This window comes from Miscanthus floridulus, chromosome 11 (assembly GCF_019320115.1).
Source record: "Miscanthus floridulus cultivar M001 chromosome 11, ASM1932011v1, whole genome shotgun sequence".
Classification (NCBI taxonomy): domain Eukaryota; kingdom Viridiplantae; phylum Streptophyta; class Magnoliopsida; order Poales; family Poaceae; genus Miscanthus; species Miscanthus floridulus.
In genome coordinates this window covers 95,345,216-95,370,786 of record NC_089590.1, presented here as the reverse complement: position 1 = coordinate 95,370,786, position 25,571 = coordinate 95,345,216, and the positions used below count along the sequence as shown (strand labels likewise).

Sequence of the window (25,571 nt, the reverse complement as noted above, 5' to 3'; positions counted from 1 at the left end):
AGAGCCGCTCTGCATTTGCTTCGTTTTTTCTTTCTTTCTTCAAATTGACCGAAATTCGCTGGTCCATGTGCATGTGCGTTTCCTATTCTATCTCCGTCACCCTTTTTCCTCCCTTCCCCACCTTCTTCTTCCTCCTCCCGTCCCCGACGGCGTGCTTCCTACTGCCGCCGTCGGCGAGCTGCTCATCCGCAGCATGACTCCGCATCCTGGCCCCCTCGTCCTACCTCCGGCGGCTGCTTCTTCCTAAATCCCGCTGCCCGCCATCCACCACGCCGCCTCTGCCAGCACGCGGGCCTCTGCCGCACCGCGCGGCTTCCAGACGCCTCGCTCGTCCGTCCTCTCCACCTCCCTCCGCGGGCGAAAGTTCGGCCCCGCTCCGTCGAGCTCCCTCCGCTGTTCCGGGTGAGTCTACGCGCCACCTCCTCGTCCGGCCGAGTCCTTGTCGATTTTATGCGCGCGCCCCTCCGCCGGCGGGCTGTGCTGCGCGGACGCGGTTCGCGGATCCGGCGGCCGGATCTGCGCCGTTCTCACCGCCGGCCTGTTCCCTCTCCTCGCGGCTGGGCGCACACCCCCTACTCCACTACCTACTTTTCCTGGGCCGCGTGGAGTGGAGTGGAGACCAGGGTTGGCCTTGGCCCTCCTTTGGCCGCTTAGATCCTCCCCGTCCTGACCTCTTTTACTCCTCTTGCTGCAGATCTGCTGGAGCGCCAGCAAGGCGGCCTCGCTATCCCTCCGGAGTCCGGAGCAGCAAGGTAAGGCCTGCTTGTTCTGTACTTCGCCTAGGTTTGGGCCTTTGGTGTTGCTTTGAATTTGAAAAAATGCTAGTAACCGGCGATTACAAGGATGCAACACAAGAATGGTCATCAGGCCTGTGTATAGAATTATGTATCCCCAAATTAGTTAAGTGTTATTAGTGAGCAGCTAAGTGCAGTTACCCACATTAGCAAAATGGGAGAAATATTAGAAGCAGCACTGGTGCAGGCCACCAGCGTCTGAAGTTTATGAACCCGAATTTTCGAAACCTGAACCTTCTGACTCTGATACTACAACTACTTAATGAATGAACTTGTGACAGTAGCACTTGATTAATCATGATAATACTATGTGAAATACATTTCAAATAAACTACATTGATGATCTGTTTTCAGTGTGCTTAAGATAGCTATATTAAGGAATAAGGATACATACAAAACATAAAAAAGGTCACAATCCAGGAAATTTGTCCCACTCTCTCTCCTCGTCATTCCCTCTTTCTCTCTCCAGACTACAAGACAACAAGCAAGGGTGCCGTGCACTCCTACTGGCCACTGGATTGGTGGTCTTCGTGCGCTCACATCAACTACTCGCCATCCTCTCGGCTCCTCCTTTGGACATGGCATTCCACTGCCTAGCGCCACCCGCTCCCAGTCCCAGGTAGCACTCCCCCAAGGCAAACCAAGAGAGCGGGGGAGAGACGACCGGTGGTCGGAGGGTGTATGAGGAGCTAGGAATACGAGATGGCGAGTCCCTGGCTTTCCCCTTTCTCGCTGCTGCTGGATCCTCCACCCACCATTGTGGCTGCTTCTCTTGTGGTCGAGTGGAGTGGCGGCGGAGATCTGCCTGTGCGGACTTTAGTTGGGTTTCCCTTTTGCTGGTGACTAATTAATCCATCATAGCTTTGCTGTCTTGGATGGATTGTTTCCGTTTGTGCAAGAGCTGGGTTGGTGCTCTCAATCAGATCCAAATCTTTCATCTGTCTTCTCCTCATTGGTTGTGAACTCTTGTGCTTCACAGTGATGTATGACAGCTAGTCTGAATCCGTTCATTCATAGTTCCATTAAATTCTTTGGTTTTCTTTGTTTTGTTCTTAAACCAAAAACTGATACTAGTTGGTGCTGCCCATGGGAACCCAATCAAGCTGGGGACTGGGAAGCTAGTGCAGCTTTCCCAAAAATATTTGGGTTCAAGAAAAGGATGTAGGATTTAGGTCAACTTTTACTCCTTTCCCTTCTGCTAGTAAGGTTTATTACATTCTGTATAGGAAATTGGATTAGGGTTGTTCATTTACTGATTGGGGTTATGATAAGTTGATAACTGGAACACCGACTACCTCTAGTTTCCATATCAATGTTTTGGTTAGGCACCTTATTTAGTTATTACGTTGTGATTTGTGTGGTGGAGATCCACATGGAAAGATATGTGCTAGGGAGTAGGGAATACAAGCAAACGATCGTTAAGGATCCTGCATCTACCTACTGGTGCAATAGTCAATGTGTTTCCTGTTTTGTGGGAGCTTGCATTGGCAACTCTAATATTTTGTGTATAATTTAAAACTCGTATAGTTTCCCCATTTTGCTGTTCATTAATCCTCCCCCCTTAGATACATGCATTTCCATTATAAATCATTTGCCGAGTGCCCTCCAAGATGGTCTACTGTAGTACTATAGGTATTTGAGGCATATCAATCAAATTTTCATCACTATATGTGTTCATACCTTTCAATGTTCTCTGGACAAGTTATTTATTCAAGTTTGGCCTATCATGGCATCTGTCCATTTGTTTTACCCTCCCATGTTATAGGTATCTTAGCTCCATTTTGAGTTTTTGATTAATAATAATAAAAAAGAGGATAAGATATGCTCTTGTTGCATGCCTTATCTTCCCTAGTTGAACATTGATTAATCTGCAGGATAGGAGATGATGTGGATCCTTGGTATTGTGCATGTTTCTACTGAATTCATGCTTCCCTTGTGCACTTTTACTGGTAATCTGTTTTCATTATGGAAAAATTTTACCACTATAGTCTTCTTGATATAGCATTCTTCCACATGTTGTTATTCCACTGGGAGGAATGGTACTTCTAGAGAACTTAGCACTTATTCTCTGTCTCTGCAAACATAACTTTATTCTTTTAACATCATTCCTATTGCAACACCTTTTGATGCTGGCTGCACGCAACCATTTTTTTTACTTATTCTCTTAGACAATGCGCTGCGGTGCTGTGATATTAGTTTTATATTCTCTCTGATTCGTGAACTTGTAGGTTTAATTCTTAGATGAGCCATTTTCTGTTGATGACCTATGGACCTTTTTTCCTGTGGTCCGTCCTGCATCAACTTTAAAAGAGTTTAACACCTATCTTTTTCATCTTTAGGTTTCTGCTCTCTCATGCTGCAGTTTTACAACGTTGAAGGCTTCAAAAATCTACAGAACTAGATGATACTTGCATAATGCAGCCCTCAGATATTTGGAAGGTGCATGCTGGTTCATTGCAGTCAGAGGGTTCGGGTCTGGATATGGAGAGGAACGGATGCAATCATAATTGTTGTCCATATCCTCTCCAACCAATTGCCTCAGCTGGTCAGCACTCTGAAAGCACCGCTGCATACTTTTCTTGGCCTACATCTACACTAATGCACGGCTCAGCTGAAGGCCGTGCTAATTACTTTGGGAATCTACAGAAGGGTGTACTACCAGGACATCTTGGTCGCTTGCCAAAGGGTCAGCAAGCCACCACCTTACTTGATTTAATGATTATAAGAGCATTCCACAGCAAGATTCTCCGCCGATTTAGTCTTGGTACAGCAATAGGCTTTAGAATCAGGGAAGGAACATTGACTGACACCCCTGCCATCCTTGTGTTTGTTGCTCGAAAGGTTCACAGGAAGTGGCTCAGCCCTACTCAATGTCTTCCAGCTGCCCTTGAGGTAGGCATGATTTTGTTTCATGTAGTTTAGAAAGTTATTTAAGTCATCTGAAATCACATATTCAGTTTCATTCCATTCCATAAACAGGGACCTGGGGGGGTGTGGTGTGATGTTGATGTTGTTGAATTTTCTTATTATGGTGCACCAGCTCCAACACCAAAGGAACAACTTTATGATGAGCTTGTTGATGGATTGCGTGGTAGCGACCCTATTGTAGGCTCAGGTTCACAGGTAACATTCTTTTGTTCTCTTATGCTGCATCTTGTTTGGACTGCTTCATTACTTGACCACTTTTCATTTTTCATCAAATGACCTGCTTTGCTATAATCATACAATGACCAGTCTTACTTCAGGTCTGCAATGTTTTCCTATGGATCAAAATCACTTGGAGATAACTGATATACAAAGATTCATGAACTTGACATCTTCAGCTAAGAGTTGTCTTTTTTTTTTAAATCTTTAGGTGGCTAGTCTTGAGACCTATGGGACTTTGGGTGCCATTGTCAAGAGTCGAACTGGCAATAAGCAAGTTGGGTTCCTTACAAACAGGCATGTTGCGGTTGATCTGGATTATCCCAACCAGAAGATGTTCCATCCGCTGCCTCCTAATCTTGGACCTGGAGTTTACCTAGGTGCCGTTGAGAGAGCAACATCATTTATAACAGACGATGTTTGGTACGGGATCTACGCAGGAACAAACCCAGGTAAGATGTGAATAATAACTTTGGTCAAATTTTTGCACTTTATGGCATCTTTCTGCAAGACTTACCTTGCAGTACATTCTCCGCTGCTTATTTGAGTGTTTACTTTGACTTTTATTGTGATATTTTTTCTTCAGTGTATTATATTGTTATCCTTATCCTCGTGTCCTCTACGTTGTAATGTGGCTGCAGAAACTTTTGTCCGAGCTGATGGTGCATTTATACCATTTGCTGATGATTTTGACACTACTAGTGTTAGCACCTCGGTTAAAGGAGTTGGAGTCATTGGTGATGTGAAGGCAATTGATTTGCAATCCCCAATTGGCAGTCTCATCGGGAGACAAGTTGTCAAAGTTGGAAGAAGTTCTGGTCTGACGACGGGGACTGTTGTCGCATACGCACTTGAGTACAATGATGAGAAGGGAATATGCTTCTTCACTGACTTTCTTGTCGTTGGGGAGAACCAACAAACGTTTGATCTTGAAGGGGACAGTGGAAGCCTCATAATCTTAACAGGACAAGACGGTGAGAAGCCGCAGCCTATAGGGATTATATGGGGTGGTACAGCTAATCGGGGAAGGTTGAAACTTAAAAGTGGCCAGGGTCCAGAGAACTGGACAAGTGGAGTTGATCTCGGCCGCCTTCTTGATCTCCTGGAGCTAGATCTGATCACAACAAGTGAAGGGCTACAAGGTTGTTTTTCCCTGCCAAAAGTCTCGATCAAAATTAAATATGTTAGGTCTTGTTTGTAGTATCATCTGCATTTCCTCTGATGGTCATTTTGTTCTTTTGTACACAGCTGCCTTGGATGAACAAAAGATTATTTTAGCTGACGCCGCCGCTGCGGCTACTAATTCAACTGCCACAGAATCGTCACCTGTTGCTGGCCCTCAAGAGAATGATAAAATCGACAAAATCTATGAGCCTCTCGGCATCAACATCATTCCTCGAGATGGTTCTGCCATATCAACGGACCAACCCAACGAGAATATGGAGGAGCTAAACCTAATGTCTCCTACGCGCAACGGTGAAGAAGGCAATGGTGACTTGAATAACTTGGTGGACTTGGAATTGGAAAATTCACCTGATGGTATTTCTATAGCTCTGAACCTGGGAGAGCGGGAGCCAAAAAGACTCCGCACTGATTCTGATTCGACGCTGGACATAGACTTGCAGAAATGAGGCTTCTATGCTACAGACGTGTTGCAGGAGGCTCTGCATTATTCAGCTTTTGTATTGATCATTGAAGGTATGGCCACAAAGGAAATAATCTGTTTCTGGACGACTGGTCCTGTTGTCCTGCTTGGAGCTGGTCTGGGTTCAGCTGTGAAGCTCCTGAAGCCGGTTGCTCCTGCAGTTTTGCGTCTAGTGTCTAGCATACTCGTATATGTAGTGTTGCGGAAGATGTCGGCACCACAATTAGACAGAGGCGCCATATTTCTTGCCCATGTAATGTTGTCATTTGTTGTATTCTCGTGTATATGTACTACATGAAGCATTGTAAAATTGAGCAACCAGAGCTCGAGAATTGACAATAAAGCTGAATATTTTAGGTGTTTGGAAAGTGGCTACTCAACTTGGAATTTTGGGGAGTTTTGGATACAAACTTTCTCTGAATCAGGCAGGCCCTAGGTGTTGTCCTGGTTTGCCAGATCAAACGACCTGCTGGCTAAGGTTTGGACTTTGGACACAGCAGACACTCTAGCTGAGTTCTCAGTAGTTCCTACTTCCTAGTGAATGTGTCCTCTGGTCACAAATTGTACTTTGTTGTTTTGGTCAAAATCACTCGAACTTTTAAGAGTCTCAAAATATTTAGTTTGGAAATAGAAAGTAGTATCATGTGTAGATTTGTCTTCAAAGCTAGTTTCATAATATCATGCTTATTAGATATCATATTATATTTTAATATTAAAAAATAATACGCATAGTTTGTAACCCACAGACCATAAAAGGTCGACGGCGATAAGAATTTATGTATCACGGTAACGGGAGGAAGTGTTCATCAGTGATGATTTTTTAGCAGATACTCCCTCTGTTTAACAATAGAAGGCACATGTCGTCTCTCTTCGACACACCTAGCCCACAATTTCTTTTATTATATATATTTGATTTTTGTAATTTGAACAATTATTGTGGCAGAACCGTCTAATCTAATGCCTCCCAGGAGTGCTCGTCTTCCATCAGACACTAAGCGCTCAGGGAAGAATACTAAATTACTCGGTTCCATCGGGCACACCCCAGGGGAGAACCCGAAAATCCATATTTTTGTCATCAGAATCACAAATGAGAGAATAAAACTTACATCATTCTTAACCATTTTTTACATCACTTTTAATACAACATCAGAGTATAATATTTATTATTATAACGACGGAATGTAAGCATATTATTAGAGTTATGAACAATTTAATTTAACAGCGAAATATAAATATATGATCAGAATTACAGCAAAAATAAATACCTATTCATTAAATGATGAAGCATTGATATATAAACTATGTAACAAATTATAATAATTTCATTCATAAAAACATTTAGTGAGATTTATAAATAAAAACTATGATCGCAGCGTAAAGGAAATCCTCTCTGAGCCCACCAGAAGGAATCCACACACAAGGGTCAGCTCTAGCCTCCACCTGTCACCTGCAACAGGGGGAATAAAACTCTGAGTACTCAATTGTACTCAGCAAGACTTACCCGACAGGAGAAAAGAAAAGACTCCAAGGATAAGCAATACTATCTGGCTTGTGGGTTGATTGCATTTGTAGAAAACATTACTAAATGTGCATCCTTATATTTGATTTTTATCAATAGCCACATTGGTTTATTAACTAACCATTCTATGTAAGCACTGTGCTACTTTTAAGCAGGTGGTGAGCAATAAGATTTTCTTTTTTCATCTTCTATCTTTCATCTTTCAGTTCTTACTACGGTGCTAGACACGAAACAAGCCATACCGGATTGTCCGACGATTCGAGAATCAATGCCCCTAGTTGCGTACCCCGAAAACACAAGCACCGCTTGTACCAAGGTACAAGCAGAACCAACCCATCACCCTCCTATCCTGGGGTCCTAGGTCTTCATCCAAACTGAGACTCCAAGCCCCCACCCCTAAATCCCGGACTCAGTGCGGTGCAAGGACCTTCTCTATCAAAAAAAACCCTGATAGTTGGTCCGGAAAGAGCCAAAACCCATGACAAGAGAGCAACAAGTCTTCCAAGCGCCCATACCCAAGTATGTGCTCGGGATAATAAATCTATGACTTGCCCACAATGCCTTATGCAACGATCGGTCCTTAACTGACACAGACAGGGAAAGCAGTGTAACTAAGCCATGCCCCGCGTCCACGGCGACACAACCTCTTACATCCACCAATACCCAAACCATATCCCTACCCGGTCACCATTTTTCCTTTCCACCATTTTTATATATTCCAAGTGATAATAATCCAATAATATATTTCCTATCTCTCGCGAGTGACAGGCAATCACTCGACTTCTACCGGAATCCTGCAGCATAGCAATCTACACGATTCTGTCATACTAGTAAGACTCAAAGGGTATATATATATATATATATATATATATATATATATATATATATATATATATATATATATATATATATATATATATATATATGTAAGTGGGTTTCATTCAACTCCTTTAAATTTAATACACAAATATAATTTAAAACTGTAGAAAAATATGGGTTATGCACCGGGGCTTGCCTGGGTAAGATCAAAGTTCCGCTAGGCGCGATTAAGCGCTAATCGACGGCCCTTCGCGTAGACTAGGGTGTAGTCGCAGTCCTAGGCGGGAGCAGCGACTAGGCGGCGCAAATCGGCGCCTCGGCAGCGATTCCGCGGCGCGCAGGCGCGCAAGGTGGCGCGTAGGCGGACGACCCGCTCACGGGCAAAATTTTTGGCCACCGCGGAAGCACGCGCGCTTATGGCGTCTAGCGCGGGAAAGGATGCGCGCGGGAAGGAGAAGAGGGAAAAGGTCCGCTCCCGCTCGATTCTTGCCTTCCAGGTCGCAGATAGCCGCTCGGCCACTCCCGCTCGTCCTCTCCTCCTGCGACGGCGCGCTGGAGGGAAGCTCCACCCACCGGCCCCGCCGGTCGCCCTGCTCCCCGCGACCCCGCCTAGAGGCTTGTCCCGGCCGGCCTCCTCTGCCCCGCCTAGAAGCTGTCGCCGGTCTCCTCACCCAGCCGACAGCCTCATCCCTAAGCGATGCAGCGTAGCACCAAGGTCAGGCCCCTCCCCTGCTCCTCTCCTCCATGTCCTCTGTTTTGAATGCATCCCCTACTTCTCTCCTCTGATTTGAATGTCTGTGATTCTGTGAATGTGAATGGATGAGTTGATCTGATTTTGCCTGCTGTGAATGCCCATTGTCTAAATGTAGGATGTCTACAATAGAGGGTGCACTAGGTGAGGGAGAAAATAGTGAGTCAGCGAATCTCCTGAAAAGGAATGCGGATGATGTTGGATGGGAGTATGGTGTTCTTGTTGATCCTAACAACAAGGACAAGGTGAAGTGCAAGCTTTGTAAGAAGGAGGTCGGCTGTCAAAATGTGTTATAGGAGCTTGGAACATGCAAGAATAAGCCACCGAGGAATCAGGTATGTCTACTGGCCCTCTTCTTATATTTACTGTAACCTATGTATTCAGCATTATTGCTATATATAGTTATATACATAATACATATATAAGTTATGGCTATATTGCCAAAACGCCTAGGAAAATGCCTAGGAATGCCTAGGCGCGATTAATCCCGAGTAGGCTCTAGGCTAAGGGTCAGCGCCTAGATTCCGCCCAACGCCTAGCGAAACTCTGGGTAAGATATATCAAAAAGTTAGTATCTGCATCTTCAGATCATCCACCATCATCTGAATAGAAAGCCCATTGCATCATCTCCTGGAGAGAATACCATTACCCCATCTTCAAATTTCTAATCATCCTTCAATCGATCCGTTAATCCATCATCGTACCTATATGCTATGCTTTGATGCAAATGCATAGATGTAAATAACCAACTGCAACCGTGACTCATAAAATACGATTTACACCTTTCAAGTTAACGAGCTAGTTCTAACGACTAACGTATTAAGTTGCGTATCCATGTTATCGAATAAGATGTTATTTCTCAACAATTATTTTAATTATATAAACCCAAGTTGTTTCCTCGTCCCGTTCTATCTAGCAACTATTTATCCTAGAGCTACAATAATTACAATGAGCACCTAATATTGCTAGGAACCTACTGCAGAAATTTCAGATCCAACACTATTATCAATTTACCACGAAAGTTCCTACAAGTTCTCCTTTTAATAATATTAAGCATTTTCAAAATAACTAGAGCAACCCTAGAAACATATCGAGTCTATGTGAACAAAATATACTACAAAGTAGATCATGATTTTAGGAACTCAACAAAACTAGTTTCACCATTTTTGGATTCCTATACCACTTTATATTGATTTTACAATTTAAACTAGAAACCGATTTTTGAAAAGCATTTTAGAAATGAAAAAGGGCCGGCGACCACTAACTGGCCCAGCAGCCCATAGAGGCGTGTGTGGCCTACAGCCAGGCGTGGCATAGCGGCACAGCAAGGACGCGGCGACCCAGGCGGATGAGCGGCCCGCCCACGCGTGGAAGCAGGCTGGCCCCGTGGGGCGCGCGGCACCCGACCCAGGTAGGCAGCACAAGCCGGACCAATCACGGTGCCCACAGACCAGCCCAGCACGAGAGCAGGCCGGCCTAGGCGGGTGCGCTGCCAGCGGCCTAACATGCCGGCTCACGCGTGGTGAGCGCGGCCCAACATGGGCGGTGGTGGTAAATTTGCGATAAGGCCCCTATACTTTCCTTAAATTAATCCGCGGTACTCTAGACACTATTCAACACTATTAACCCGAGTCACGTATTTTGCAATGAAAACCCTGTATTAATTCTATTCTTGGATTCTCACCCTTCCTTCCTTCTCAAAGCCGGGCATGGAGCAGAGCCACCGCCCGGCGGTGGCGGCAACGGCGCGGTGGGGCCAGCAAAGGCGTGGAAGTGGAGGAGAACTCACCGGTGAGCTACACAGGGACCCGCGTGGCCACGGGTTAGCCATGGCGAGACCAAAGCCGAGCCCCGGCAGCCTGCCCGCGTGAGTCATGGCGTCGGCGAGTCGACTGCGGCGGCGCTGGGAAACAGGGAAAACAATGATCGTGGCCATGGCGTGCTATGGCAGCAGTAGGTCACGGTGGTCGAGCAGTAGGCCAAGGCGACGGCACGAGCCGCTGCGATGGCGGGCACGCCCATGGCGATTTCTGTGGAGCAGCGAGCATGGCGTACGTCGGCAACCGAGGCAGCAGCTCGGGTGGCTGTGCAGTGGCGGAGGAGCAGGGAAGTGAGGGACGCCGGTGCTGCGGTACGGTGCGAGGCCATGGTGGCGCGTGAGGAGATGGTGGCGACGGCCATGTTACGGTCGTGCCGAAAAGTAGTGGGACCAGCGCGGGAGGGGCCGAGGGGCGCGCGCGCTGCGCTCCCCTACGAGGGTGACCGGCGACGGGTGGGCACAGTTATGGCGGTGCACGGCTCGGCAGAGCAAGTAGGGAGGTCGAGAGCACGAGCGAGCGTGGAGGGAAGAAGTGTGGCTATGGCGGACTGGAGCCATGGTGGGGTGCTGCGGGACGCGACACGGGCAGCGCAGAGCCGATGGTGTGGGCACGCTCGGATGCGAGGAGGACCTAGTCGTCGTGCGTGGCTCATCACCAGCTTCATAGGCTCGACGAGAAAGGGGATAGGGTAGCACGGCACCACACGGCCAGTAGTGGTGTGCCAGCGCATGCACATTAAGGTGAGAAGACGATGCAGAGAAAAAGGATGAGGAGACCTAAGCGAACTCGTCCGAGCACGTGGTCCGGTCGACGAGTTAGAAAGGACTTGGCGATACAGCAACAATGCTCTGCTTCACGGCAAGAAGAGAGAAACTTGATTTGAGCGAAGCAGGTGAGTAGCGCAGCTGGAAGGCTTGGCGTAGCTGAGGCGATAAGGACAAGCAAAGGCAGACATGGATAAGACCACGGCAGCAGAGACAAGCAAGGCAGGCAAAGAAGTAAACACAAAGGCCGGAGAGCATGGATGCGGACGGATGAGTAGACTTTGCAAATGCAGAGCCACGACGAGAACGAGACATCGATCAATAGCAGTGTCAGGCAAGTACGTTGCACGCCAGGAAAAATAAATGAAACTACTGTGCTCTCTCTCTCATCAGTTTGAGCTTATCAAAATAAACCTGTGAGTATATATATATACATCGTTCTATTTATTAATGGATTTTATTTTATTTATAAGAGTTGCTTTTCATGCTTAACCTAACAGAATAAACCGTTCGCTAGAATCATAGTTCGACATTCCTAAATATCTTTACGCACTGGGTAATTTAACTTGGGAATTTATTTGAGTCCACAAAACTAGGTCACACGGGATTCGCTTATCGCACCAAGTATATTTTAAATAAAAATTCCAAGAACTCATTTCTAAAAAATTTCTTAGGCCTAAATCGCGGTGCTAAACAAGCTCGTAACACTAGGGGTGTTACAACCAACCCCCTTAAAAAGAATCTCGTCCTGAGATTTGAAGCTAGAACCAAAAAAGGGGACAGGGATTACACGAAAAATTACACGACTTCAAATACTAAACCACACGGGGATCTAGGGATACATGGTTAAGAGCAACCTGGTATAACTGAGACTTAATCCATAAGTCGAGATAGACGAGGACAATGGAGAAACAACAAGATAATAGGTATCCAAAACATGGTGTAGGTCTAACAAATCCAGAAACAGTCAACTGAGAAGTAAAACATCGTGAACCCTAAGATTGACTACCCAAAGGGAAATTGAACTTCTTCGATGAACTAGATCCTTTCTTCTCCTCAGATTACACCATCACCTCAGACTGACGAATCTAGCTTCACAATATCAACTGGATTTCGTAACTCTACTCTGAATGCGAGGGGAATGGGGATGATGAAGAAGAGCAAGGACCAAGGTATTTTATAGAGGCGAATGGAGGTGGGGCGCAACACACCGAAAGCAGAGACGACATGGATGGAGTACATAGATGAGTCATGCTGGGGGGATAAACACGGCCATGGTGCGCTCCCTACATAAGCGAGCGGATGAGAAATAAAGGAGAGGAGATAAGAGGGTGCGCTCGACGAGGGAGACGTGCGAGCGGTCGTGTCCCCAAAAGAAGAAAGAAGGGAGAGGATGGGGGGTCCGGTATGGGGGATGAGGCATGGGGGTCGAGAGCCAACTGGATGCTCAGGAAAAGGAAAAGCGCACAGTGCACAAGGATGACGAGTACGGCACGATGCCGCGGCCACGTGAAAACGGGGTGCTAAAGGCCCGATATAGACAACATTCGTAGGGCACGCAACAAAATTACCCAGCATGCGAAGCGCGGTCAACTAAAAACAAGGCTTGGGACATGATATCCACTCAGGCTTTTACAATCACTCCCGACTATCCACGACTAACTTTTCTTACTACTCTTCTTTCCTTTCCCTTTCTCAACCACATCCGTCTTTCATGTAGACTGAGACCATGTCATACTTTCTTCCTCTAAAACCACCTCCTCTTGTTTACTTAGAGAGAACACTATTGCATCAACACATTGTGGATTTTTCGTTTGAACACTTGAATATTTTCAAGGAAAAATATTTTGTACCAAAAGCGGTATGGCAGTGTAACTTGGTAAAGGTACTTGGTTAACAACCTCGATACCAGCGCGTGCCGAGCAGCATCACATGTGGCAGCTGTTCCACAGAGAGCCCTCAGTTTTGTCGTGGCACCATAAGCTATTAACCAGGCCACTGTTACCAACTTACATGCCCTAAAGGCAGTGGGGTCATGGACCATAGAATAAGAGAAGTATTGTAAGGGAAAATTCAAACAACAAGGGTTCCCTTCACAACAAGGGACAAGGAATCCAAATCCAATGACGGGTTTGGTTTAAAGAGATTCAAATGTTCTGCTAGGACATCCACAATTAGTCGATACAGTGTCCAATATTATCCAATCACGACCGACCTACTAGCATCTGAATGTCAACTTCTCTTGTAACTCACTTAACATCGCCTTGAAAACTTTAAGCATGTCTACTGAGACCTAAAGGTAGATGAACATAATCACATAGCGAAATAAATAAAATGCATATTCCAATAGTCTCATACGGGTACATCATATAGGCATCTAGGCTCTTATTCACGACACAACATTCACCTTCCCTACGATGGACGATCTCAACACTACGAACGACAACAACGGCAAGAATACAACACCGGAGGACATCGACGAAAGCACTACTGCTATGGGTACAACATCCTAAGGCAACTAAGATACTCTAGACCATGCATCTTCATCCCTAGGCTTGATAGATTCTTCTACTTCTCAGGCTATGGTCCGCATCTTCTTAGGGCAATGGTTGAGTGAGAGGAACCAAGGGTTCTGCTTCTAACACTTCCGAAGGTGGTGGAGCTAGCGGCACTGCAACACTGGTTCTCCTCTCTGGTGGGTGGATAGGGATCCCTTCCAAGATTGAGGCATCCTGCCTTTCAGCAGCCAGCGTCCTCCGCTTGGCCCTGGTGACAAGATAGGCCTCCCGTAGCTAATGGACATGTCGATCTTCAGCCTCCTTCAGATCTTCTGACATGGCAGTCTCCTAGCTCTCAACAGCTGCAGCACTAGCATGTGCTTCGACTAGTTGCACCTAGAGCATCCGGTTGAAGATCTCAGCTTCCTCGACACGCCGAAGGCATGCCCTCAGCTCTAAGGCTTGCCAGTCATACTGCTCATCCAGAGCAAGCAGGTACATGATCAAGTGCACCATGGAAGGACTATCTTCTTGCGCATCTCGCCCTTGCAAAGCCTCCATACGAGCCCTCCATGCCCGTCGATTCTTGTCCAAAGGTGGAAAGAACCTTATAGGGGTACGGGCAATGGGCTCCTCATAGATCTATCAGAGGTACCATAAGGCTTTGTGGGCCACAACCTGGTAGGTGTCGATGAAGCTAAATATGGTTGCGGTCACACTCTAGGCTTCAGTGAGGTCGGGGAACTCTTCGCTCTTCCCGATGTAGACGGTAACCTCACACCATTCGGTGCCATGCTCCTCATATTCCTAGCCCTCATACTTAGGATGATCTTTGACTCCAAGCTTTTGTAGGGTGGCATATAGGATTCTAGGAAAGCCCTCAACATTCAGGCAGTAACTACTAACCCAGGCTCCTGCCATTTGTAGCGGTGGTGGTGAGGAACGCTGAGCAAAAAGCTGGCTCAAAGGAAAAGCTAAGCGAACTAAAGTGCGCCGAGTGGTGGTACCGATGACTAAGTCAGGCTCTACTTATAAAGGCGAAGTGGTAGTGGTCCTAGCGTAGTTCACCAGGGTTCCTCACATAGGATCACTACGATGAATCGACCAAATTCTGCGCGTTCTAGGCAAGCGATGTGCGATGCCATTACTGACTAGTACGACTGTAGGGCAAGGGTCCAACAAGAGCACAAAAAAGGGTACGGGGAGACATGGGTCACGACAGGCATGAACCATGGGTGAACACGGAGCACGAAGCCACAGTGCAGACCTAACTCTAGAACAGGAACGAGTCAGTTGTGCACAATACGACACGCGTGACACCTATGGATGGCGAATTTATAAGCAATACGAGCGCTACAATGTACAAACAGGATATGCATGAATGCACGTCCTATACGTTCTTCCACTGTTGCCAACACATAGGTCAACCGTTCTCAGATTTTTGGCACATCGTTCTTTCCCTGTAACTAATCGATACTATCGGACTATGCTCGAGTCAGTGTACCTATAGAAAAATTGATTAAGACTACCTGAGTTAGCAAAGTGCCATCTATCCTGAATACATAACCATAGTAATAGAGCTACTTATATACTTCGCATAAAGACATCCTATTCTTTAAAAAAATTGTTGTCAAATTTTATTTTAGAAAAGATTTTCGAAGGTTTATTTCCTCATTTAAGCTCTGATACCACATGTGGCAGAACGCCTAATCTAATGCCTCCTGTGCTCGTCTTCCATCAGACACTAAGCACTCAGGGAAGAACACTAAATTACTCGGTTCCATCGGACACACCCCAGGGGAGAACCCGAAAATCCACATTTTTGTCATCAGGATCACAAATGAGAGAATAAAGCTTACATCATTATTAACCATTTCTTACATCACTTTTAATACAACATCAGAGTATAATATTTATTATTATAACGGCAGAATGTAAGCATATTATTAGAGTTATGAACAATTTCATTTAACAGCGGAATATAAATATGTGATCAGAATTACAGTGAAAATAAATACCTATTCATGAAATGATGATGCATTGATATATAAACTATGACAATAGATTATAATACTTTCATTTATAAAAATATTTAGTGAGAGTTATAAATAAAAACTATGATCGCAGCGTAAAGGAAATCCTCTCTAAGCCTACCAGGAGGAATCCACACACAAGTGTCAGCTCTAGCCTCCACCTATCACCTACAACAGGAGGAATAAAACCCTGAGTACTTAATTGTACTCAGCAAAACTTACCCGACAGGAGGAAAGAAAAGACTCCAAGGATATACAAGGCTATCTAGCTTGTGGGTTAATTGTATTTGCAGGAAGCATTACTAAACGTGCGTCCTTATATTTGATTTTTATCAATAGCCGCATTGGTTCATTAACTAACCATTCTATGTAAGCACTTGTGCTACTTTCAAGCAGGTGGTAAGCAATAAGATTTTCTTTTTCCATCTTCCATCTTTCATCTTTCAGTTCTTACTACGGTGCTAGACACGAAACAAGCCATACCGGATTACCTGGCGACTCGCGAATCAATACCCCTAGCTGCGTACCCCAAAAACACAAGCCCCACTTGTACCAAGGCACAAGCAGGACCAACCCATCACCCTCTTGTCCTGGGGTCCTAGGTCCCCATCCAAACTAGGACTCCAAGCCCCCACTCCTGAGTCCCGGACTCAGTGCGGTGCAAGGACCTTTTTCACCAAAAAGAAACCCTGATAGTCGGTCCAGAAAGAGCCAAAACCCATGACAAGAGAGCAACAAGTCTTCCAAGCGCCCATACCCAAGTATGTGCTCAGGATAATAAATCCATGACTTGCCCACAATGCCTTATGCAACGACAGGTCCTTAACCAACATAGACAGGGAAAGCAGTGTAACCAAGCCATGCCCCGCGTCCACGGCGACACAACATCTTACACCCACCAATACCCAAACCATATCCCTGTCCGGTCACCATTTTTCCTTTCCACCATTTTTATATATTCCAAGTGATAATAATCCAATAATATATTTTCTATCTCTCGCGAGTGACAGGCAATCACTCGACTTCTACCGAAGTCCTGCAACATAGCAATCTACACGATCCTATCATACTAGTAAGACTCAAAGGGTAAAGATATATATATATATATATATATATATATATATATATATATATATATATATATGTAAGTGGGTTTCATTCAACTCCTTTAAACTTAATGCACAAATATAATTTAAAACTGCAGAAAAGTAGGGTTTATACTCCGGGGCTTGTCTAGGTAAGATATATCAAAAAGTTAGTATCTGCATCTTCAGATCATCCACCATCATCTGAATAGAAAGTCCATTGCATCATCTCCTGAAGAGAATACCATTACTCTATCTTCGGATTCCCAATCATCCTTCAATTGATCGTTGATCCATCATCGTACCTATATGGTATGCATTGATGCAAATGCATAGATGTAAATAAACAACTACAACCGTGACTCATAAAATACGATTTACACCTTTCAAGTTAATGGGCTAGTTCTAACGACTAACATACTAAGCTACGTATCTATGTTGTCGAATAAGATGTTATTTCTCAATAATTATTTTAGTTATATAAACCCAAGTTGTTTCTTCATCCCGTTCTATCAATTTAATCTTTATTCGAAATAGGACATCATTATCTATCTAGCAACTAATTATCCTGGAGCTACAACAATTACAATGAGCACCTAATATTGTTAGGAACCTACTACAAAAATTTCACATCCAATACTATTACCAATTTACCAAGAAAATTTCTACAAGTTCTCCTTTTAACAATATTAAACATTTTCAAAATAACTAGAGCAACCCTAGAAACATACTAAGTCTATGTGAACGAAATACACTACTAGGTAGATCATGATTTTATGAATTCAACAAAACTGGTTTTACCATTTTTGGATTCCTATACCACTTTATATTGATTTTACAATTTAAACTAGAAACCGATTTTTGAAAAGCATTTCAGAAATAAAAAAGGGCCGGTGACCACTAACTGGCCCAATAGCCCATAGACGCACGCGTGGCCTACAACCAGGCGTGGCATAGCGGCACAGCAAGGATGCAGCGGCCCGCCCACACATGGAAGCAGGCCGGCCCCACGGGGCGCGTGGCACCCGGCCCAGGCAGGCGGCACAAGCCAGCCCAGCCACAGACTAGCCCAGCACGAGAGCAGGCAGGCCTAGGCGAGCGCGCTGCCAGCAGCCCAACAGGTCAGCTCACGCGAGGTGAGCGCGGCCCAACACGGGTGGCGGTGGTAAATTTGCGATCAGGCCCCTATACTTTCCTCAAATTAATCCGCGGTACTCTAGACACTATTAACCCGAGTCGCGTATTTTGCAATGAAAACCCTGTATTAATTCTATTCTTGGATTCTCACGGTTCCTTCCTTCTCAAAGCAGAGCATGGAGCAGAGCCACCGGCCGACGGCAGCGGCAACGGCGCGGTGGGGCCAGGAAAGGCACGGTAGTAGCGAAGAACTCACTAGCTGGCTACATAGGGACCCGCGTGGGCATGGCCTAGCCATGGCGAGACCAGAGCCGAGCCTCGGTAGCTTGCCCACGCGAGCCGTGGCGTCGGCGAGTCGACTGCGGCGGCGCTGGAAAACAGGGAAAACGACGGTCGTGGCCATAGCATGCTACGGCAGCGGCAGGTCGCGGTGGCCGAGCAGCAGACCAAGGCAACGGCGTGAGCCGCTGCGATGGCGGGCGTGGCCATGGTGATTTCTACGGAGCAGCGGGCATAGCGTACGCCGACGACTAAGGCAGCAGCTCAAGCGGCTGCGCAGCAGCGGAGGAGCAGGGAAGAGAGGGACGCCGATGCTACGGTAAGGCACGAGGCCACGGCGGCGTGTGAGGAGATGGTTGTGGCGGCCGTGGTGCGATCGTGTCAAAAAGCGGCGGGACCAGCGCGGGAGGGGCCGAGGGGCGCGCGAGCTGCGCTCCCCCATGAGGGTGACCGACGATGGGTGGGCGTAGCTATGATGGTGCATGGCTCGATAGAGCAAGCAGAGAGGCCGAGAGCACGAGCGAGCGGGGAGGGAAGAAGGATGGCTATGGCGGACTGGAGCCATGGCGGGGCGCTGCGGGACGCGGCACGGGCAACGCATAGCTGAGGGCGCGGGCGCGCTCGGATGCGAGGAGGAGCTAGGCATCGTGCGCGGCTCGTCACCAGCTTCGTAGGCTCGACGAGGGAGGGGACAGGGCAGCACGGCACCACGCGGCCGGCAGTGGCGTGCTAGCGCGCACAGGAAGGTGAGAAGACGGCGCTGAGAAAAAGGACGCGGAGACCTAAGCGAACTCGTCCAAGCACGTGGTCCGGTCGACAAGTTAGAAAGGACTTGGCGATGCAGCAACGATGCTCTGCTTCACGGCAAGAACAGAGAAACTTGATTTGAGCGAAGCAGGTGAGCAGCGGAGCTAGATGGCTTCGCGTAGTAGAGGCGACAAGGACAAGCAGAGGTAGACATGGATAAGACCGCGGCAGTAGAGACAAGCAAGGCAGGCAAAGAAGTAAATGCAAAGGCCAGATAGCATGGATGCGAACGGATAAGTAGACTTTGCAAATGCAGAGCCACGACAAGAACGAGACAACAATCAATAACAGTGCCAGGCGAGTACGCTGCACGCCAGAAAAAATAAACGAAGCTACCGTGCTCTCTCTCTCGTCAGTTCGTGCTTATCAAAATGAACTCGTGAGTATATATATATATCGTTCTATTTATTAATGGACTTTATTTTATTTATAAGAGTTGCTTTTCATGATTAATCTAACAGAATAAACCGTTCGCTAGAATCATAGTTTGACATTCCTAAATATCTTTACGCACTGAGTAATTTAACTTGGACGTTTATTTGAGTATCGTTGCTGCATTTCTAAAAATTCCGAGAACTCATTTCTAAAAATTTTCTTAGGCCTAAATCACGGTGCTAAACAAGCTCGTAACACTAGATATGTTACAATTATACGAGCTTATGATGTCATTGTATCATATATATATATATATGACATATTAATAATGGAGTATAATTCTCGGTTAAAGTCTCGCACCTAGAAAAACAACGTATACTAATTTCACGGGAGGAACTGAGGACTCAATTCTAGACATGATAGATTTAATAAACTACGGCAGTGCTAGCGCCCAAACGGTCGTGGTAGCGCAGCCTATCTCGCTCTGCACACGCACCCTGCCCCTGTCGCCCGTCTGTAGGACACCGTGCACGATGCGTACCCCGTCCGCCAGCTCGCCAACGCCCCGTTCCCTGGTGCCCGTGCCGTGCCACCATCATTCCCTGCTCCCCCTGACTCTTCAAACAACATGAAACACATGCAACATGAAACACTTGAATGCAACATACATATGAAACAGATGAAATATCTCGAACATACACTTGCAACATATGTGTGAAATATATGCAACGTCCAGATAACACACTTACAACTTGCAACATGAAAACTACAACATAGGGCTAGAACCGCTGTATTATTTGGAACATATTGTTGGAACATATGCAACATCCAGATGAGAACGCTTGCAATATACGTCTAAAACAGATGAAATATTTTAAACAAACCTCTAAAACTCTTACAATATGTACAACATACCCTAATCTACTTTTGCAACATCCGTATAAAACAATAACATACCTCTGAAAGCAACATACCTCTGAAACATATAAAACACTTAAAACATACGCCTGCAATATGCACTTTCATCGCAACATCTCCTTACCGAGGTCACACATCGCGGCGGCCACGGCGTCGACGGTGGTCACGACCTTCTGGCGGGGGAACGACAGTGTCAGCAGCACTGCAACAGCACCTGGACACGCGCGGGGACGTGGCACGATGCGTGGCAGCGGGGGCGCAATACACATAGAGCTGGAGCGGGCGCGGCGACGCCGGCGCGGGATGGGGTCCGCGGTGGGGAAGACGTCACCACCGAGCTCATGTCGCAGCAGCACGGCGAGCACAGGAGTGGGAGATATTTTTGAGAGAGAAATGGAAAAACATAGAGACAAAGCAGGTATGTTGGGCCGGTAGCGCGCAGGCCTGAAAAAGTGGTGTCCCGACAGGATGACACCTACTCCTGAGCATTACCGAATAAATTAAGGGTCTGTTTAGACCCCAGGGCTAAAATTTAGCCCACCTTACGAAAATGAATTAAACATGAGCTAATTATGGACTAATGGAACCATTAATTAGCCCGCATTAGCTCTTATTAGCCTAGAATTAGCTTACATTTAGATATTTTTAATGATATATAAAAAATATGGGCTAATTATTAGCTCATGATCCCAACACCCCTTAATATGATGTTATAGTCAGTGTATTTTTCTATGAATTTGGTACAAGTTAGAGGAGTTTGACATGTGGTGCAATATTTTATTGCATGTATTTTTCAATATAAAGGGTGAGATTTCCTTTTTGTTTGTTTTTCCTTATCCTTCCCTCCCGGCCTCCCTGGCGCACAGGCACAGCTGGGTTTGACAATCGAACAGCCAGAATCCGGAAGATTCCACGTGGTGACGTGGATATCTCCTCCGCCGGTCCTCCCAGACGACGTCACGACGACAGTTTTCAATTCCGCACGTGACACTACTGGTCTGAGCCGATGCGTGGGTCCCACCACCTATGGCCCACTCGTCATCGACTTAAAGCACATGTCCCTACACCCCTCCCCTCCTCCCTCTCGTGCGTGTCGAAGTCGAACTCAAACGCGGAAGTCACGAACGCGCGATAAAAAAAGAAGAAAAACCCGAGAAATATCTCTGCGGCCCTGCTCGTCTGGTCCCCCGAGCCGAGCCGGCGAGATGGCGGGGATCTCTCGCGCGATCTGGGCCTGCGCCGCCGCGTCCCGGCGGACCCTGTCCGCTGCTTCGGGGGCGGCGCTGCCGAAGGAGGAGGCAGCGGCGGGGGTGAGAACGGCGGCGACCGGGCGCAGGGGGCGGGATCAGGAGGACGGGAGGCGCGTGCAGTGGGTGTTCCTCGGGTGCCCCGGGGTGGGCAAGGGCACCTACGCCAGCCGCCTCTCGCAGCTGCTCGTCGTCCCGCACATCGCCACCGGCGACCTCGTCCGCGACGCCCTGGCCTCCCCTGGCCCCTTCTCGAAGAAGGTATAAATCTCAGCCTCAATGAATTACCTGGTCCTGAGATAGGTTGGGTTGATGGATCCGGTGCGTCATCTTCTAGTTCGCTTGTAAGCTCCACCTCCAAGCAATCATGTTGCGCGTGCCATGGATCATTGTTCATTGTTGCTCCACTTGCCCCTGCTGTACCATGGATCGTCGCCGCAGACGCAGACGTTAACCAACTCGTCACCTCTGAAACTAGGGTCTCTACGGATTGCACTTGCGTGCGTTCTGCTAGCATTTCATGCTGACAACCGTGGTAGTGCATAGCTAGGAAGTACTACAGCTCACGAAGGTGCTGGCTGTGCCTGCTTTTCACGATGCATTGCTTTCCGTAGGGAATAAAAGATTACTTGACCTGTAGAATAATCCTGTTAAAAGAAAATGTTTGGGTAAATTCATAACCACTAAGAAGCTTATAGTCTATAAGAAGCTCCACATAGGTTGCTGTTTAAATAAAAACCCAGTGTAAGGATGAAGTTAACCATTTGGCATGTGATTGTAGGCTGTAGCTTAGTCGTAGTGGTAGTTAGACCATAAGTCCATAACATTGTCGATACAATTCTGAATAGACCATTAGAGGCCCCTGTTGTGCCTCCTCCTCTTTGACTACTTTTTAGTTCCATTTCCTTGATTGTGTTTGGTTGTGTTTCTTTTCCAGCTTGCTGAGATTGTCAATCATGGAAAACTGGTGTCTGATGAGATCATCATAAATCTGCTGTCAAGACGTCTGGAAGAGGGAGAAGAAAAGGGTGAATTGGGGTTCATCCTTGATGGTTTTCCTCGAACCATAAGACAAGCGGTGAGCTAATTATTTGACCTGGCCGTAAGTATGCAAAAACACATACTTGCCTTATCAGGAAGCATTTTTCACTTGCACTTTCTTTTGAGTTCTTATCATATCTGAGCTGGGGAGTTACATGCTTTATGTGTTGTTTGGGACCAATAATGTGTAACTTGATCACAGTAGCGGTCTTAGACTCTTAGTATACTGGTACCTTTGTTGTCTTTCCTGATAGTTTCTCAAAGCAGACTAGCCAAATTTCATTAGTCAAGCACAAGTTGGTTAGAGTTGAATATATTTCCTCTGTTGTAGCCCTCAGCAATGAACAGTATATTAGTATCCTTGGATTTCTATCTTAACATTAACTTCGGTTGAACCTTAAGATTGCTAGGGTCTAATATTGTTTTATCATGTGCCTTAGGAGATACTTGAAGGAGTCACAGATATTGATTTGGTGATCAACCTCAAGCTCCGAGAAGAAGCTCTGCTTGCAAAATGCCTTGGCAGAAGGATGTGCAGCCAGTGTGGAGGAAACTTCAATGTGGCCTCCATTGATATTGAGGGTGGAAATGGTGGAGCTCGAATGTACATGCCTCCACTATTGCCTCCTCCACAGTGTGAATCGAAGCTAATAACCAGAGCAGATGATACTGAAGAAGTGGTAAAGGAGCGGCTACGTGTGTACCATGATTTGGTAGGTTCCAATTGCCTGAGATTGCCTTTTGAGAGTTTTAGCTTGCTCAGTACTCCCTCCGTTCCATTTTATCTGGCGCAAGTTAGAATGACATGGTCTCCTAGATTACACTTTGACCATTCATTTGCTTTGTATTATATTATTTATGCTTATAAACTTATGATCATTGGATAGTATAATTCATTACAAATCTAATCATATAAAGTTTTTATTTATTATAATAGTTAAAAATTATTTGCCTAATTATTGGTCAAAGTTTTTAAAGTTTGGATCTTGATATACGTGTGCGCCAGATAAAATGGAACGGAGGTAGTATTTTTTTTTAATATCTATTTATGCAACCTGAATACTCAATTTGTGCTACTTGTAGTAAATGAGTTTGTTGTTGATATATAGGCCAGCTAGACTATTTTCTTGCATTAAAAAAGACTATATATCTATGATTTGTATATGTGGAATAATGTAACATGCATTGCATTTTAATACTGCTTTTAATTTGGCATTTAAAAGTTGTGAGGATTTTTTTCAGACTTTAGTAAGGAGCATATGCACCTATATATTATGGAAATGTGACAAATGATTCTTCCTTCCTGTATCACTATAAGGTTTGAATGCTTGTGTGTTTGACTGTAGCATGTTTGTTGTGGTGTCATCATATACCTTACCAAGTGGGTTGTCATCTTTGCAGACTGAACCAGTGGAGGAATTCTACAGAGCACGTGGGAAACTCTTGGAGTTCAATCTACCTGGTGGAATACCCGAATCATGGCCAAAATTATTGCAAGCCTTGAACATAGAAGACCCCGAAAATAAGAAATCTGCAGCAGCATGATTTTTTTTGTTTTTGTTTTAGGAATGCGAAGGGCGGGCCTGGTGCAAGCGGTATAGTACTACCGATCGTGACCGGAAGGTCCTGGGTTCGAGCCGCAGCCTCCTTGCATTTGCACATCGCAAGGGTAAGGCTTGCTGCTAATACCCTTACCCATACCCCGCACAGTGCGGGATGCTTTCAGCACTGGGTACGTCCTTTTTGTTTTAGGAATGCACACTAAATTAAACATCTGTGGCTTATGTCAAAGTTAGTCAATTGATGAGCATTCCTTATATCTTTAGAAAGCACAGTCCATTGAGGGTCCAGATTATTTTGGGGTAGCACTCAATTGTATAGTAGATTGGTCATCGATGGGCAAGATCGATGGATGTGCTGATTGTTATTGTTATCCTCGAACGGAAGGCGTGTAAAAGGCAATAAATAATTGTTCAACGTCGAGAAATTCATTTGTAGCCTGTAACATTCATGTGCTTGTTGAAAGAGGACCAGAAGCATCTGAATCTTTGGGGATATGATTGAAGCTTTTCGTCTATGTGATGAGCTTTTTTGCTACCTATATACAATTGCATTCGAGGAATCAGACATCACTGTGTTAGGTTGTCAGCTGGTTCATTGCATCATGTGTGAATATGATCTCATGTTTGCGGAATCAACCTGCTATTCTTGCCTTGGTCCTGCCAGTACGCAGGTGTCCCTACATTGCAGCATGATATGTTTGAATCGCCATAGCGCCTACATACCGAGATTGATGAGTCTGAACTTGGCATGTGGCCAGGGATCACGCCCAAAATCAGGAGGATCTAGACAGTGGAGCACCTGCAACTGAAGAGAGCAAACTGGGAACTCTTAGGTGTATAATCAGTTGCTCCACCACTATCCCTATTTTGCATTTCGATCACTGAATTTTTCCCAGTGAGGTTGCTGAAATTTTTATTTCTGGAAGCTACATAAGCCAGTCGAAGTGAGTTGTGCCAAATCTGGCAGGCTTCCTCTTGCCCTGCTCTTCCTTTTTTTCATACCTGGCCTAGTGGGACGATCTAATTCCGTGTGGGAATCCGATGAAAGAGCAGCAGTTAAACTGTTATGTCGGTTTGATGCTAATACATATAGAGATTTAAAAGAAAGGTTTCTGTCAGCATCCCAGTGGGGGTGTAGCTAGCGCTCGCTTCGCATGCGAGAGGCACGGGGTTCGATTCCCGGCACCTCCATTCTTTATTTTTTTGCTTTATTTTTTAGCTCATGTTAGTGTTCTTCTTTGGGTCCATCCCACACTAAATAGCACAGTGCAGCGCCCTACACTCCTGAAATCGAAAGCGGTTCTGCCCTTGGCCAGTCGATCTGAGACACAGG

At 45.9% G+C, this 25,571-nt stretch overlaps 2 protein-coding genes across 6 annotated transcripts; both read left to right on the top strand.

Annotated features, from left to right (window-relative positions):
* On the top strand, positions 1 to 5,945 carry LOC136492699 (protein NARROW LEAF 1-like). 5 transcript variants are annotated; one of them, XM_066488699.1, is made up of 8 exons: positions 1 to 402; positions 695 to 752; positions 2,669 to 2,743; positions 3,134 to 3,686; positions 3,774 to 3,917; positions 4,150 to 4,390; positions 4,580 to 5,080; positions 5,187 to 5,945. In XM_066488699.1, the coding sequence occupies exons 4-8, from the start codon at positions 3,210 to 3,212 to the stop codon at positions 5,567 to 5,569; spliced, it is 1,746 nt and encodes a 581-aa protein (XP_066344796.1). In that variant the 5' UTR covers positions 1 to 402; positions 695 to 752; positions 2,669 to 2,743; positions 3,134 to 3,209; the 3' UTR covers positions 5,570 to 5,945. The 5 variants fall into 5 exon arrangements, with proteins under 5 accessions (XP_066344796.1, XP_066344794.1, XP_066344798.1 ...); XM_066488697.1 differs by lacking the exon at positions 2,669 to 2,743; XM_066488701.1 differs by lacking the exons at positions 1 to 402; positions 695 to 752; positions 2,669 to 2,743 and adding an exon at positions 816 to 1,499.
* Positions 5,946 to 21,501: 15,556 nt separating this feature from the next.
* Positions 21,502 to 24,681, top strand: LOC136494030 (probable adenylate kinase 6, chloroplastic). Its single transcript, XM_066490168.1, has 4 exons — positions 21,502 to 21,896; positions 22,573 to 22,713; positions 23,117 to 23,389; positions 24,078 to 24,681. Exons 1-4 carry the CDS (start codon positions 21,594 to 21,596, stop codon positions 24,219 to 24,221), a joined length of 861 nt encoding a protein of 286 aa, XP_066346265.1. The 5' UTR covers positions 21,502 to 21,593; the 3' UTR covers positions 24,222 to 24,681.
* The last annotated feature ends 890 nt before the right edge of the window (positions 24,682 to 25,571 follow it).

What these genes read in the sequence shown, in the direction of transcription:
- LOC136492699 (XM_066488697.1), top strand. Translation starts at nt 3,210, where the DNA reads ATGCAGCCCTCAGATATTTGGAAGGTGCATGCTGGTTCATTGCAGTCA. An exon ending in CTACGCAGGAACAAACCCAG is followed by an intron (nt 4,391 to 4,579) that starts GTAAGATGTGAA and finishes ATGTGGCTGCAG; the next exon opens with AAACTTTTGTCCGAGCTGAT. An exon ending in AACAAGTGAAGGGCTACAAG is followed by an intron (nt 5,081 to 5,186) that starts GTTGTTTTTCCC and finishes TTTTGTACACAG; the next exon opens with CTGCCTTGGATGAACAAAAG.
- LOC136494030 (XM_066490168.1), top strand. Translation starts at nt 21,594, where the DNA reads ATGGCGGGGATCTCTCGCGCGATCTGGGCCTGCGCCGCCGCGTCCCGG. An exon ending in CTCGAACCATAAGACAAGCG is followed by an intron (nt 22,714 to 23,116) that starts GTGAGCTAATTA and finishes CATGTGCCTTAG; the next exon opens with GAGATACTTGAAGGAGTCAC. An exon ending in TACGTGTGTACCATGATTTG is followed by an intron (nt 23,390 to 24,077) that starts GTAGGTTCCAAT and finishes TCATCTTTGCAG; the next exon opens with ACTGAACCAGTGGAGGAATT.